This window comes from Schistocerca cancellata, chromosome 9, assembly GCF_023864275.1.
Source record: "Schistocerca cancellata isolate TAMUIC-IGC-003103 chromosome 9, iqSchCanc2.1, whole genome shotgun sequence".
NCBI classification, from domain to species: domain Eukaryota; kingdom Metazoa; phylum Arthropoda; class Insecta; order Orthoptera; family Acrididae; genus Schistocerca; species Schistocerca cancellata.
In genome coordinates this window covers 397140356-397154588 of record NC_064634.1, presented here as the reverse complement: position 1 = coordinate 397154588, position 14233 = coordinate 397140356, and the positions used below count along the sequence as shown (strand labels likewise).

The window sequence follows — 14233 nt, the reverse complement described above, 5'->3', positions numbered from 1 at the left end:
CATTGTCCATGTCCTGACAGCCACAGCTTCAAGAGGGGTTTGAAGGAGCACAGGTTCACTACATACTGAGTACAGGACATAAACGCAAACTCCACCTCACACTATTATATTTGCTACTGTTCTTGTAATATCCCCTATAGCTGCGAGGAGCAGGGGTTCACATTGCTGGGAACCAGGTTTCCTGGAGGGCAATGCAGAAAGTAGGTGTAAAGCTTAACAGCTGCCATAGCTCAGTCATGTGGTGGGAAAAACCGCCATAATTCCACTGGAGGATGACGTTATCGTGAGACTCAATGAGGTAGTCTACACCACAGGGTCACTTGCTGCTACCAATTTATTTCCTGAACAGGCTATATCCACTGTGTCTGAAGGTCTGGCGAGATCTAGGTCCTCAGCAGATGCCACAATCTTCACCTCATCCTCAGATGCAGGGCTTGTAGGCAGCGGTGGTGTGGGTGCCACTGCCATTCCCTTGGTCTTGGGGGTCTTCATTCTCAATTTCTCTCATTGATCCACGGGTTCCCTGGCTGGGAGGGCTTCACTGATTCAGTCTCCGGGACTGAGGATGAGTGTGAAGCCCTACAACCAGCCAACCAACTACTTTTGGGCACTTCAGCCACTGACGGGTGTCATCGACATCTTCCCCACTAGCAGAAATCTGAGAAGGGAGTGACCAGAGGGATACCTTCCTTGCGAGAGGAGCCAAAGGAGACTTACACTTCTCCAGCTGGGAAGTGGGGACTGTTGTCCCCTAAGATTGGGGGGACAGAGCTCCCAAAGTTGGTGGTGCTGGAGCAACACGGAGGGAAGTGCCCCCCACCATCAAGGGGGCAGGTGTAGTCTTCCAGCTCTGAAAGCCGACTGGAACTTGTTGAGCTGATGGGGCTGCAACTGTTCTTGTAGTGGCGGCATAAGAGGTGGTCATTGTGGTGTCACCGCCAGACACCACACTTGCTAGGTGGTAGCTTTTAAATCGGCCGCGGTCCGCTAGTATACGACGGACCCGCGTGTTGCCACCGTCAGTGATTGCAGACCGAGCGCCGCCACACGGCAGGTCTAGACACACTTCCTAGCACTCGCCCCAGTTGTACAGCCGACTTTGCTAGCGAAGCTACACTGACAAATAAGCTCTCATTTGCCGAGATGATAGATAGCATAGCCTTCAGCTACGTCAATTGCTACGACCTAGCAAGGCGCCATTACCAGTATATTGAGATTGCACTTATGTATCATCAAGACCGATGTTCTCCAATTATGGAATAAAGTTAAGTATTACATCAACTACGTACTTTATTTGCTATATTAACTACCTTACACTGTTCCAGACCTCACGCAAGCCTGCGTGAGCTAAGCGCGTGCATTTCGGCATCCTCACATAGTGACTTGGCAGTCTTGCGAAGTCACAACAGTCATAGCCACAGGATGTAGGCTCTCAAATTTCCTCTTGGTCTCAGTTAGGTCAGTCAGTCCAGGGTCTTGTATTCCATGATTTTCATTTCTCACTGTAAAATCCCGCAGTCTAGTGAGCAAGGGGAATGATGGTTTCCACAGTTGACACAGATGGGAGGCAGGGCACATGGAGTACTGGGATGGGATAAGCGTCCACAATCTCGACATGTGATGCTGGAAGTACAGCGGGAAGACATAAGGCCAAACTTCCAGCACTTAAAGCATCACATTGGGGGAGGAATATATGGCTTGACATCACAGCGGTAGACCATCACCTTGACCTTCTCGGGTAATATGTTACCCTTGAAGGCCAAGATGAAGGCACTGGTGGCAAAACTAATTATCCCTCGAACCCCGATGGATGTGCCGGATGAAATGAACTCCTCGTCGCTCTACGTTGGCATGCAGCTCATTGTCAGACTGCAAAAGAAGGTCCCTGTGGAATATAATACCCTGCACCATATTTAAGCTCTTATGAGGCTTGATGGTAACGGAAACATCCTCCAGCTTGTCGCAAGCGAGTAATGCCTGTGACTGGGCAGAGGATGCCATTTTTATCAAGACTGACCCTGACAGTCTTGCACTGAACTGAGACTTGGAACACTTAGAGACTGCTGGTGTTTGATCATCAGTAAGTGATGACACATTATGCTTCATCGCACATCTTCCACCCTGACACCACCCACTTTGACCAGGGGCCCTCCCCACGGGCACCAGCCAGCCGCAGCAAAGGCCACCTGGCAGGATGGCCATTGCCAGGAGTCCTGACACCCCAGGGTGATGGGCATCTGCTGCTTGGCATATGTGGGGAGTTAACGGTGCAGGCATCAGCAGAGCCATCCCTGTGTAGTCAGGGGGCTACAACTGAGAGGGTACATGGCAGTCCCACCACAATGGACTTGCTACCATGATGGATACGAGGTGCAAAGAATTCCATGGTCCTCGTTGTGCAGAAAATGACACTGCATAGTGGGTGAAGGAAAACGCACACAGGAAGGTGTCCTCGCTCAAGAGATGGAGGATGAACGGAACTGCAATGCCACGACGAGAAAGCGAGCTATAGATCTCAATGCACAATCGACATGATGAACTATGTAAGGTGCTCTTCCCCAATTGGCTCGCTCTTCAAGAAAATTTTGAGAAACAGAGGTCAAACCCGACAGGGGACCATCACAAAGGCCGAAAGATGTGAGACTCCTTTTAGTCGCTTCTTATGAAAGGCAGGAATACCTTGGGCCTATTATACCTCGGGCCTATTCTAACCCCCAGGCCTGCAGGGGGGGATCATCCTTATGGCAGCTGTGAAAGATTACCATGACCTCGGCTGTATCATAAACCAGGTTGTAAGAGAAGAGATACAGAACTTCATAGCAGCCAGAACTATTGTGTCACATAAGCAAGAAATAGCACCCATGAATGTCGACCCTGTAAGTCAGGATGTAATAAAATGTGTTGAAGAAGAGGCGTATCAATCTTTAACATCAATTCCACCAGGAACGCTACAGGAAGAACAGACTCCGGCAACTAAGCTTTATGCCACTGGCATCGAACGCCAACCCATTGTCTGACCCAGCACCAGGTACCAGACCCAGCTTTGCTGAAAACCACAGAAACTTCGAACAATGAGGAACCAATCAAAGGAGAGCTCCAATTAATACACAGAACATAGTACAAGAGAAGCTATGATACGATGAAGCTCATAACCACAGCTCAATTAAGGCCAGCTATCCCAAACCTTTCCCATGATCTGGTCACTTGGGATTCATGAAGGCTCTAGACCAAATTAGATGCAGATATTGCAGGTCAGGTCTCTACTGATTTGTTCGGAATGTCAACAATGGAAGCACATGTTGAAGTTATCTCTGAAGCACCTGACACCAATTCTGCCTGCAGCATCACAATTCCACCAAATTGGAATCAACCTCTTGAAGACATTCCTGAAGCTTACAAACAGAAATTGATGGCTAATAGTCTGTACTAAGTTTCTCACCCACTGCGCGGTCACAAACACTATGCTGACTGCCGACGCTCAGAACACTGCAGTGTTATTTGTAGAACGCATCATTTTCAAGCATAGAGCATGCTGTATAGTGATCTCTGATCATGGAAAAGTTTTCTGGTCGAGACTAGTACCAGAGGGAATTTCACATAGCAACTTCATCCACAGGATGACAAATGCCCACCACCCACAAACGAACATCTCACAGAACTTACGACACTGGCAATTTGATTTTTAGGTTTTCTGATGTCGAACAGAGAGATTGGGGTACAACCTTGCACGTCATGATATCCACATACAGCAAAGAGAACAAGACATTACAGGTTTCACACCATTTTCTTTTTGCTCCACAGGTACAACGTCGACATGACGGTGTCTCCGTTTTGACCACATGAATACATAACTGCTGCTCAAACAGTGAAATACAATATGTGGCACTGAAAGAACATTCGTTACGAGCACCAACATACAGCCAGAACAGAACTCACCTCCTGGACACTTCAATTTTAAAGTGCTTTTAAGCACTTACTTAAAAGTGAGACCAACTTTCATTTTATTATAATGTCGTAGTCTTATTACATTTCCTCATGGGTTCCAAGCAATTTTCAGTTTTTCTCATTGTCAAAATCTTACAGCTTTATGACAAGTTCAATGGAGACAGTTGAAGCAAAAAATTACTGTTTGCAATGTCTTTTTTGGAAAGCATAATAAGGCCAGACATTATTAAATGGTTTCTCCGACTCTTCAGGAAAAAAGCTACATCAAGGCATGATATCCAGTTTCCTAACACCACGTTTGTGGTTCATCTCAAATTGATCAGAAACGAAGCTAATAAATGAAAACAATATTAAAATGTAATATGATATAGAATTTTAAGCTCTTACATAGCTGTATCAAAAATAATGTAAACTTAAGAAGACAGTAATATTTGTGAAGAGAACGGGGGGGGAAAAAATTGCTCCAAAACAGGATCAATCTTGCAAACACTACACAAGAAATACAGCATGCCACCTGATACGCAACAAGTGACAATGCGTTCATGTAGAGTGTTTATTTACATCAAATGATCCTCGTAGAAATAAGCGCATGCAGTGACCACTATCTCATATGGATTTCTACGAACAAGTTATATCCAAATTTTATGCATCTTCTCATTCTTTCAAACACTCAAAAGCAACTTTTCAGGAGTTTTTATAGCTATATTTGTACGATGTGATACTACACATCGTCTGTAACCCATTTCCGAAATGTAATTTCCAAAACAAGATAGTACTGTGATCGAGCTTTATGACAGTAGGAGAAGCATGCTAATCGGTTATGTCACAGGCATCACGATTCAAATGGAGCATTTTAGCAAACTTCCAAATTATTTGAATTTCATTTCCTTTTAATTCTGAAATTCACATGGAAAGAAAAGCATGTTATGAGCATAAAATAATGTGATTAACAATTTCAGATGGTTTCCAGAAAACAGTCAAATATCCAATTATTTGTCATGTTCGTATTTATCATTTACGGAAGGTTCTCAATATATTTTATGTTTGTAACTTTTGAGTGTTCTGGAATATTTGATGATTGCATAGATAGCTGCACACACTCTCCAGGAGTTCAGTTCTGTTCTGGCTGTATGTTGGTGCTCGTAACAAATGTTCTTTCAGTGCCACATATTGTATTTCACTGTTGACCTTTCTTTAAGGTTCAAATGGCTCTGAGCACTATGGGACTTAACTGCTGTGGTCATCAGTCCCCTAGAACTTAGAACTACTTAAACCTAACAAACATAAGGACATCACACACACCCATGCCCGAGGCAGGATTCGAACCTGCGACCGTAGCTTTCTTTAAGATTTGCACTCTCTTCTACTTGTTATATGACAATAATAATGTCATGAGAAGCAGCTGAAATTCATAAAATTGAAATCTCCCCAAGCCCTCATGGAATTTTTAACAGTTTCTTTACAGAGTTTGCAGATATGTTTGCTCCTCTTTTAACCCAGACCTTTTTCAGATGGTACAGTCATATATAATGAAGTAGGTTAGTGTTTGTAAAAATTGCACAAATATTGAGTAAAAGTTGATACGATTCCAAGGAAGTAAACATTTGTCAGGATGCAATAAATGTTGAAAAATGTAAAAGTGTGCACTTTACAAAACACAGAAATTAGTGTCCTATGACTAATACCTACATGTCACAATTGCAGTCAGTCAATTCATAGGGATATGAAATGGATTGTTACTATACATTAATTCACTGACAGGATACTTGAAAACTGCAATCAGTCTACAAAGGAGATGGCTTACTAAACACTTGAGTGATGAGTCTTAGAAAATTATAAAATTATGCAAGTGTAAGGGGCGCATACCAAAAGGACTAACAGAAGGTACTGGGTGTATACAGAAAATGACAGCAAGAATGGTTACAGGTTTGTTTGACCTACGGGAGGGCATCATCACAGAAATGCTGAAAAAACTGAAATAGCAGATGTCTGAAGATGGATGGCAACTTCTATGTGAAACCCTATTTACATAGCCTAGTTCCAAGGACCAATATTAAGAGAGAAATTTAGGATTAGATGAGAGCTTCCTACATATCACTCCCATAGGATCGATGAAGAAATCATCACACTGAGCACAGCACACACACAGAAATTTAAGCCGGCAGTCTTTGCACGCTCTGTATGCAAACGGAATGGGGAGAAAACATAACATATGATGAAAGATAAATATCCTCAGCTGTGCACTTCACAGTAATTTGCAGATTATGGCTGTAAATGTAGATAGACTCAAACATGGATCCTTGCCTTTTATGGATGGTGCTCTTAGCTAGTCTGATTCCCCAGGCTTGTCCATTGCCTCCCTTAACAGCTCAAATACTGCCTGCCCGTATTTACTTCCCACAATCCAAAATAATCATAAAATTTACTCCTGACAGAAAGGGCATAGCAGTGAAATATTGTAGCTAGAGTTTGGGAGCTGTTTGATCTGTGAAAGTTTCACAACAATGCATACCTCACCACAGAGTGGAAGATGCATTCAAGACATGACCTCATGCTGTGGCAAAACCATCTATCCACCAGGAGTGTTAATCCATCAAATCATGTTGTAAAATTTCTGAGGAATGTGGAATGCACAAGAGTGATACTGGTAGTATAAAAAGCTGTGAAAGTGGGTTACAAGTACAGTCTCGAGGGTTTAGCCAATAAAAGCATCATTCAACAAAGGTAAGGGCTGAGTCTGTGTTTTAATCTGTTAACAATGTTAAGTCATGTAAACATATTAATACATCTCTGGTGGTGGTTCTATAGATTAACTGAAGTGTTCAGATACTGTTTTGCCAACTCACAATCAAACTGTCACCTTTTAATCTAACCTAGAACTCTGGCTGCAGATCAGTATGTCATCACGTCTAAGAGTTTACATTCATATCCAGTGCCTTCAAGTATTAGTCAATCACCTTTTGGCCAAACCTAGACTTTGTACTATGTCATGGATCATTCTCTCACCACAATCTACATTTCAAAATCTAATATAGATGGAGAAGAAATATTATTGGTGTTTTGTTCTCTTCTCTTCTCTTTCAGTTCATGCACATATGTTGTCACATAGCATTTCACCATTCCATTCAGGACAAAGTCAATACTCGGTATCGCAAAGTTCAGTTGACCCAATTCCATACTAATGGCATTTTGCTGTCTGATATTTTGAAGGATAGTTTAAAGACGTCCAATACTGCTTGTTACAATGTCTGTGAAATTCATATTCCATCCAAATAAGTGATTAATGTAAGCCAGCTGTAAAAAAATCTTAAGCTTCCTTATTCAAAAATTCAACTTAATAAAATGACTCATAAAAACAAATTTGAAGGCCAAATCTCTAATAAAATGAAACATCTGTATTAGACCTGGATCCATTATTTTAGTTTATGAAAAAGATAAAGTTATGGGCTTGTGGGTATCATAATGAATTCTCAGAACCACAATTCAGATGGAAAAATGTAACAAATGAAAGATTACACAACCTGTTCAGCTATTTCCGATACTTTGGTGTCGACGGAGTTAATTTTATAAATTAAGGTGGAAGACATTGAGGAACTTGAAAGATACACTATTTATAATCCTGTTTCTCTGTACAAATGACAAACTTACAATGGACTGCAGTATAGCTATAAGCTAAAACATATTTCTTTAACAACTGTCCAGTAAACTTCCCTCATCGGCGAGACTAAATGTCCCACATGCATGTGAAACCGAATTATATCCCACAAATGTTGATTGTTAACCAGAAGTGTACAAAAGGTACAAACAGAGTTTCGTACATAACTGATTTTACCGCAGCCAAACAAAACAACTACTGGTAATAGGCGTCTGAAATATTGAGTGACATGACAACAGTCTATAGACTACGACTGAAAGAAATGCACACACCTATTTGCTTTTCTGTGTAGGCTGCTTCGTCGGGTGTGGCCCTTGGTATTACACCAGGATCGCTGAAGCTTGTGCGGAGTAACGCTGACATGACAAAAATAAATAGGATTCCTCCGATGATGGGTATTACTGGCGTCAAATTCGTTGCTAGGTACGGGCAGCTGAAAAAGATAACATTTCATGAAATGCCTCCCTTGTGATGAGGTATCCTGTGTCATAAAAGTTTTTACTTACTCGAATGCAAAAAACAGTGCGCTAGTTCCCACTATAAGGATGAGAGTAATGTAAAAGACGCCAGTCTGTGGTGCCATCATTATTCGTCCATCGCAGCAGAACCGATTTTTCCCTGGAAATGATTCCCATTTCCGTGTAACATGAGGCATTTTTTTAACCTCGTCAGTGGACTGACAAGATGGTCCAGTTGGTGACTCTGTGAGGACAGGTTGATAGATGTGGTTATGGTCCTTGACCATTAGTTTTGAACTAAGCTACGGTTCTCCAGGGGCACATGACAAGAAATAATCAGCTTGGCACTATTTAAATGCCATTATAGCTCTTCTGTTGCTTATGGAATCTCATGTTAGATCGTATTTCATTTTTACTCCATCACGACAACCATAGCCCATTTTCACTTTAAACATGCCTCGAACTTGCAGCAAAAAACATAATTGACAGCTATTTCTGCTACACTCCCTTTTAACACAATCAACATCACACACATCACAGCGCTAGCAAAACTCCGTGGGGAACTACAGTACTACAACGAACAATCCACTATCGGGCGCCAAAGGGAACCATGCAATGCGTGCGGAGTATCGTCTGTAGTCTGTGCGAACTTCAAATGCGATTTAGATATCTATAACTATTGTTGAAACAAGCAAAATAGGTTAGTGTTTGCAAGCCTCGGTGACAAGTGATGACTAAATTTACAAGTTTCTAAGACTTACATAGTCTGTAACGCAAATACAGTCTGTAATGAACTGCATAAATAGAAGAAATGGAGAAGAAGCAACTGACTGAACGCTTATCGTTATTAATCGTGTGATATGACTGAAGATAAAGACAACAAATTCAAGGCCAAAGGTTCGTAGCTATTTATGTTGAAATCACAATAGAACTCTTCGTACATCTTATCCACTTTGAATATTGGAAATAATGACTCCCTCACAGGAGTAGTGCTAGACCCTAAAATCAAAATGCATTCTGCAACTTATTTCCCGCACACTCGGTCTATGCAAGTGTTTGGTCTCTTGACAATGCAGGGAACGTGTTGCGGTATTCTTGGACATGAATGGATGCCAAGAATGGTCTAATAGAGAATTAAGAAATTTTGCACTTGATGAATTGCAGAACTCTTGGATTTGCTTTGTTGAAGTTCAGTCTTTTAATCATGAAAAGATTCGTAAAATTAGATTAATTTTGTGGTTGAGAGAGAAATAAAGCTGAGGAGCCTAATTAGTTTCTGGAGTCGCTAAAGATTTCTGCTGAGTATTGAGTAATAGAACTCAATTCCCTGCCATGTTCGTAGATGGAGAACATTGCACTAGCTATCTCACTGAAGTGAATAATTTAATTTTTTAAAAATGTTTTACTTCAGTTAAATGTAAGATTCGGCCTAGTTTCTAAAGTAAAACTTTAATTTGAGGCATAACAAGACCTACTGGTGACATTTATTAAGATATTGGTCTTGTCATGAAATGAGATGAAATCCATAACCACTTCCTGGCTAGCACTGCATGTTCATGCAGTGAGTACCGGTATCTCATTCTGTCTGGGAATATAAAATAAAAGCTATCTGTGAAGTTACCTACTTTTGAAGTGTCGTTGGAGATCTGCAAGTTTCTGCGTTACAAAAAATAAGTGGGAGAATGCCCTCTGCTGTATATTTGGTGTGATCTTAAGTGCACCACATCTCCCAGATCTAATGTCATAATATCTTTTTATTTGTGCTCAAGTGTTCTTCTGTTGGAGAAAGGTGTGCATTCAAAATAGGCTATTTAGATGTGCCAGTCAGATACATGGACATCTTTAGGAAAGCTGTAATAGTAATAAAACACAACACTTAATTTGAGATGTCTGTCATCAAAACACCCCCTTCTTCTCCCGACTAACTGTGCACCTTGCCGTGCCGGAGCAGTCTGCATGTCTTGTAGGTTCCTATCACATTAGATTGATATCTCTGAAGATGCCGCACTAACATATGGTTATTAAAGATGGGTGGTAGCCTAGTTGCAGGGGCAACAGTGTGGATGATCAACTTGCCACTTAACATAAGCCAACATGGCCATTCTGTTCTGGTACTGCATCAGTGTTTTGGTTTAAACCACTTTAGTCCCACTGTCTGCTTGACAATGCTGTAGAGGCCCATTCTTTTCCTAATATGTTTGTTCTTGGTCCTGCATCTGACTCAACACTTGGAGTGAGTCTGAGAGATAGGATTCAGACAAAGAGGTAAGGAGAAGAATTGGGGTCTATGACATTGAACAGACAGAGAGACTGAAGTGGCATTGTGCAGAACATTTGGCCAGGAACAACTTTAAACGGACCAAAACACTGATACAGTGTATTTGAGGGAGTCAAAGAGCAGTGTCAGTCCTCTTGACAGGATGGGGAAATTCCATCCAATGACATGCAGGAAAAAATTGAATACAAACTGCCCAGTGAAGATTGACATGGAAATCTTTGGAAGAGGCTTATGCCCAGGAGTTGGTGTAGAGACTGAAGTAGAAGAAATGACTGACACCAAGAGGAAATTAAAGCCATTCTCCCCTCCCATCCATCAAACACATGCACCTACACTGAGTTGTGGCTAATTCCTTCAAACCAGTTTTCAAACTGAAGATCACAACAGTTATGAAAGAGGTCCAGTGTATGACTTTGAAATCCCCCCCCCCCCCCCCCCCCCCTCCTTTTCCCGAAATGTTAGGTCTTGTGACAGACTGATCTGTAGCATAGTCGCAGGCCAAGGTTAGGTTGAAAGGTGATAACTAGGTTGATTGTTGGTGAAGCCAGCAAAAGTGAATGTCAAGAAAAGATTGTGTTTACAGACTGACCTGTAACATAGTGTAATATTTATATTTGCACCGTGTTTATGTGCTTTTCATCATAAGGACCAAAACTGGGGTCGACAGAAGCGTCCGATCTCACGCGTCGGCTTTGACCCGTGACGTAAGGGTGTTGTGGTGTGTGACGTCATTACGGCGCGGAGTTTGGTTTGTGAGTGTGGCGTGTTTGTAGATGTCGTCGTGTTGTGGTTTGTTGTGCCCTCTGGTGGTATGTTCAGAGTTTTCGTTTGTTTGGTGTATTGGGCTCAGTTTGGCGAGTGCTGCTTGCGTATTTTTGAAGCAGAATTTGTATCAGTGAGTTAACGGTTTTATGGTTTTGTTTGAAGGTTAATGTAGTGATGATTGCTGTACGTCGGGTGGTTTTGTTATTAAGTTTAATCGGTTGTGGTTTTTAGTTCAGGAATGGATATGAAAAACAAGATAAATAGTTCTCGGTTGAGGGCTATGATGGGGGACACAGCTTTAGAGCTGATTAAGTTCCTACAGCTTTTTGGCTTAATTGCCGAGGTGGTGAAGTGCGGTGTGTGCCGTGAACCAATGAAATTGGTTAAAGTTCCGGCCTCTCGGACCAGGGACGGTTATATGTCGTGCTGTCGCAAAGATGATATATGGCGTTCCATACGGCGCGGTACCTGGTTCGAGAAGTCTAGGTTGGGCATGCGTGAGATTGTGCTTGTTACATATTATTTTTGTTATAGATCCCCACAGAGTTTTTGCGCGCATGAGACTGGTGTGAGTGAGAGGAGCGTTTTAGATTGGTATTCCTTTTGTCGTGAAGTGTGTTCGCAATTTATTAAGTACAGGGGTAAGTTGGGGGGGCATGGGGTTGTTGTGGAGGTGGACGAGTCACAGTTTGGGAAAAGGAAGTATGGGAGGGGGAAGTCTGTGGCTGGTCTTTGGGTGTGGGGGGCTGTTGTTCCGGGGGGTGGGGGTTCCGAATGTGTTTTTACGGTTGTGGAAGGGAGGTCCAAGGCTGAATTAGTGGGGTTAATTGAGGAATGTATATAGAGCCGGGGTCCACAATAGTTTCTGATGCTTTTTCTTCTTATAGAGGGTTGGGTGAGAGGGGATTTAATCATTTAGTAGTGAACCATAGTCTAGAGTTTAAGAATTATGAGACAGGGGCTTGTACTAATACAATAGAGGGGATGTGGGGGGCGGTTAAGTCAGTTCTTGGGAGGGGGAAGAGGCGCTCTTCCAACCTTCAGTCTCATTTAGATGAGTACTGTTGGCGGAAGAGTGTTCCAGAGGGCTATTGTATTGTTCGGGTTTTCTTAAGGGCTGTGGGTAAAATGTATAGGCCGAAAGTGGTTAGTTAGGCTGGTCTGGGTAGGTGGGTGGGTGGCTGTGGCTCAGGGTGGGGTGGGTGGTTTATTTTGTTGTATAGTATTTGTTAAGGTGGGGGGGGGGGGAGAGGGGGAGTGTTTTGTTTGTTTTGTGTTTTAGTTGTGGAGGATCTATTTTGTTGAAGTTTTTGTGGAGTTGTAGTGTGTGATTGAGATGTTTTTTATGTTTCATTTGGTTTTTGTTTGTGGGTTTTTCATTTTGGGGTCGGGGGGGGGGGGTGAGGTGTGGGTGGGTTGGGTTCTTCTTTTAGTTTAGTATTTTTTCGTTGGTTTGTGTGTGTGTGTGTGTGTATGTGTGTGTGTGTGTGTGTGTGTGTGTGTGTGTGAGTGTGATTGTGGTGGCCAATCTAGTTTGTGGGGCTGGAACTTTCTTGTGGTAAGTTCTCATTTTTTTTGTTTTTGGCGTATGTGTTGTGTATTGGGGTATAGGGAAGTGTTTCATTGAAATTTGTGGCTGTGAAGGTTGGTATTGGTATTGAGAGATGTTTTTGAGTTACATAGGTCAAGGGTAGTGGTCGATCCTAATTTATGAGATTGGGAGCTGCTGTTAAGCTATATAGTTGGAGGGAAGTGTTCAATCTCAATGTTTGGTGGAGTATGTTGGTTTTTGTAATGGGAGATGGGATTGGGAGCTGCTGTTGAGCTATATAGGTCAAGGGAAGTGTTCGATCCCAATTTATCGGATCGGGAGCTGCTGTAGATCTGTGTAGGTCAAGGGAAGTGTTCGATCCCAATTTATGGGGTCGGGAGCTGCTGTAGATCTGTGTAGGTCAAGGGAAGTGTTTGTTCGTAATGTTTGGCGGTGCATTTTGGTTTTTGTATTGGGAGATGGGATCGGGAGCTGCTGTTGAGCTATATAGGTCAAGGGAAGTGTTCGATCCCAATTTATCGGATCGGGAGCTGCTGTAGATCTATATAGGTCAAGGGAAGTGTCCGATTCCAGATAATATTGTGTTTTGTGGTATTTGGTGAGTTTTGTGATGTCAATTTTTTTTTTCGTCATTTTGCGTGGTTTTGTATGGGGGTGGGTGGCTAAATTTGTTTATATTTACTTTCCTCCCACCCAAAAACCCCCCATTTCCCATGCTTGTCCCGTTAGTCATTAGGCTTTTTGTGAAACGTGTGTGTGTTTGTTTTGCGATGTATTTTCATCTTTATGATACGTATGCAACAATTTTATATCCGCCATATTGGAATTGTCGTTTATGGTCGTTTCCGCCATATTTGTGACGTCATGGGTCAAAGCCGACGGGTGCGATCGGACGCTTCCGTATTTCCCAAAACTGCATACTATATTCAGAAAATTTTACAATAATGGACAAGTTTCCAATGAGTATATTAATGTATATGATGTACATGTACATACAGTCTTATGTAAAGGATAAATGTGCTACATTTGCACCATATAGAGAAGATCTTGAGCTGCAGACAAGATCAGTGAGAAGACAGTTACACATTAAAACTTTCGTCCAAAAGGTATTTTTATTGTTCCTAGGTGTGACTCAGCACCTCCTCTCTATGGCGAGTCTGTTAAAGATTTTCTTTATCGCAGATGACGTGCGCCCTACATATCAGTGCAGTCAGCACTATCTGCCGTTGCACTAGATTGTGGCAGCTCGTTGTATGCAGGTATAGGGCTGCTTGTGTATTCTCCCTATATACTGAATAGCCTAGAGTACAACGACCTTCTTCGTTATTAGTGTGTCCAGGAAAGGAGACAACCATTCTCCTCTGTTGACAAAGCGATCAAGGAATATGAAATCTGCTTATTGTCCTACATCTATGGCTTGTAGGTTATCATGTGAGAAAAAGGGCAAACTGTGTTTTACACGAATGATAGTTGCTGAATCTATGCTGGTTTGTGGATAGAAGCTTTTGTCTCAAGGAAATTTATTGTTCTCAAAGTCAGTATGTGTTCCAGAATTCTGCAGCAAACCAATGTTAAGGGTA

At 42.2% G+C, this 14233-nt stretch overlaps 2 protein-coding genes across 3 annotated transcripts in view; one reads left to right on the top strand and one right to left on the bottom strand.

Annotated features, from left to right (window-relative positions):
* LOC126101569 (palmitoyltransferase app) overlaps nt 1-8519 on the bottom strand; it is a 140097-nt gene extending 131578 nt beyond the window's left edge. For both annotated transcript variants that reach the window (XM_049912217.1, XM_049912218.1), the window contains exons 1-2: nt 8107-8519; nt 7873-8033 (exon numbers count right to left, since the gene is read on the bottom strand). In XM_049912217.1, the coding sequence (XP_049768174.1) occupies nt 7873-8033; nt 8107-8345 (400 nt within the window). In that variant the 5' untranslated portion in view covers nt 8346-8519. The remainder of the gene's footprint in view (nt 1-7872; nt 8034-8106) is intronic.
* Nucleotides 8520-8673: 154 nt separating this feature from the next.
* LOC126101570 (transmembrane protein 242) overlaps nt 8674-14233 on the top strand; it is an 83171-nt gene continuing 77611 nt past the window's right edge. The window contains exon 1 of the mRNA XM_049912219.1: nt 8674-8955. Within this exon, the coding sequence (XP_049768176.1) occupies nt 8919-8955 (37 nt within the window). The 5' untranslated portion in view covers nt 8674-8918. The remainder of the gene's footprint in view (nt 8956-14233) is intronic.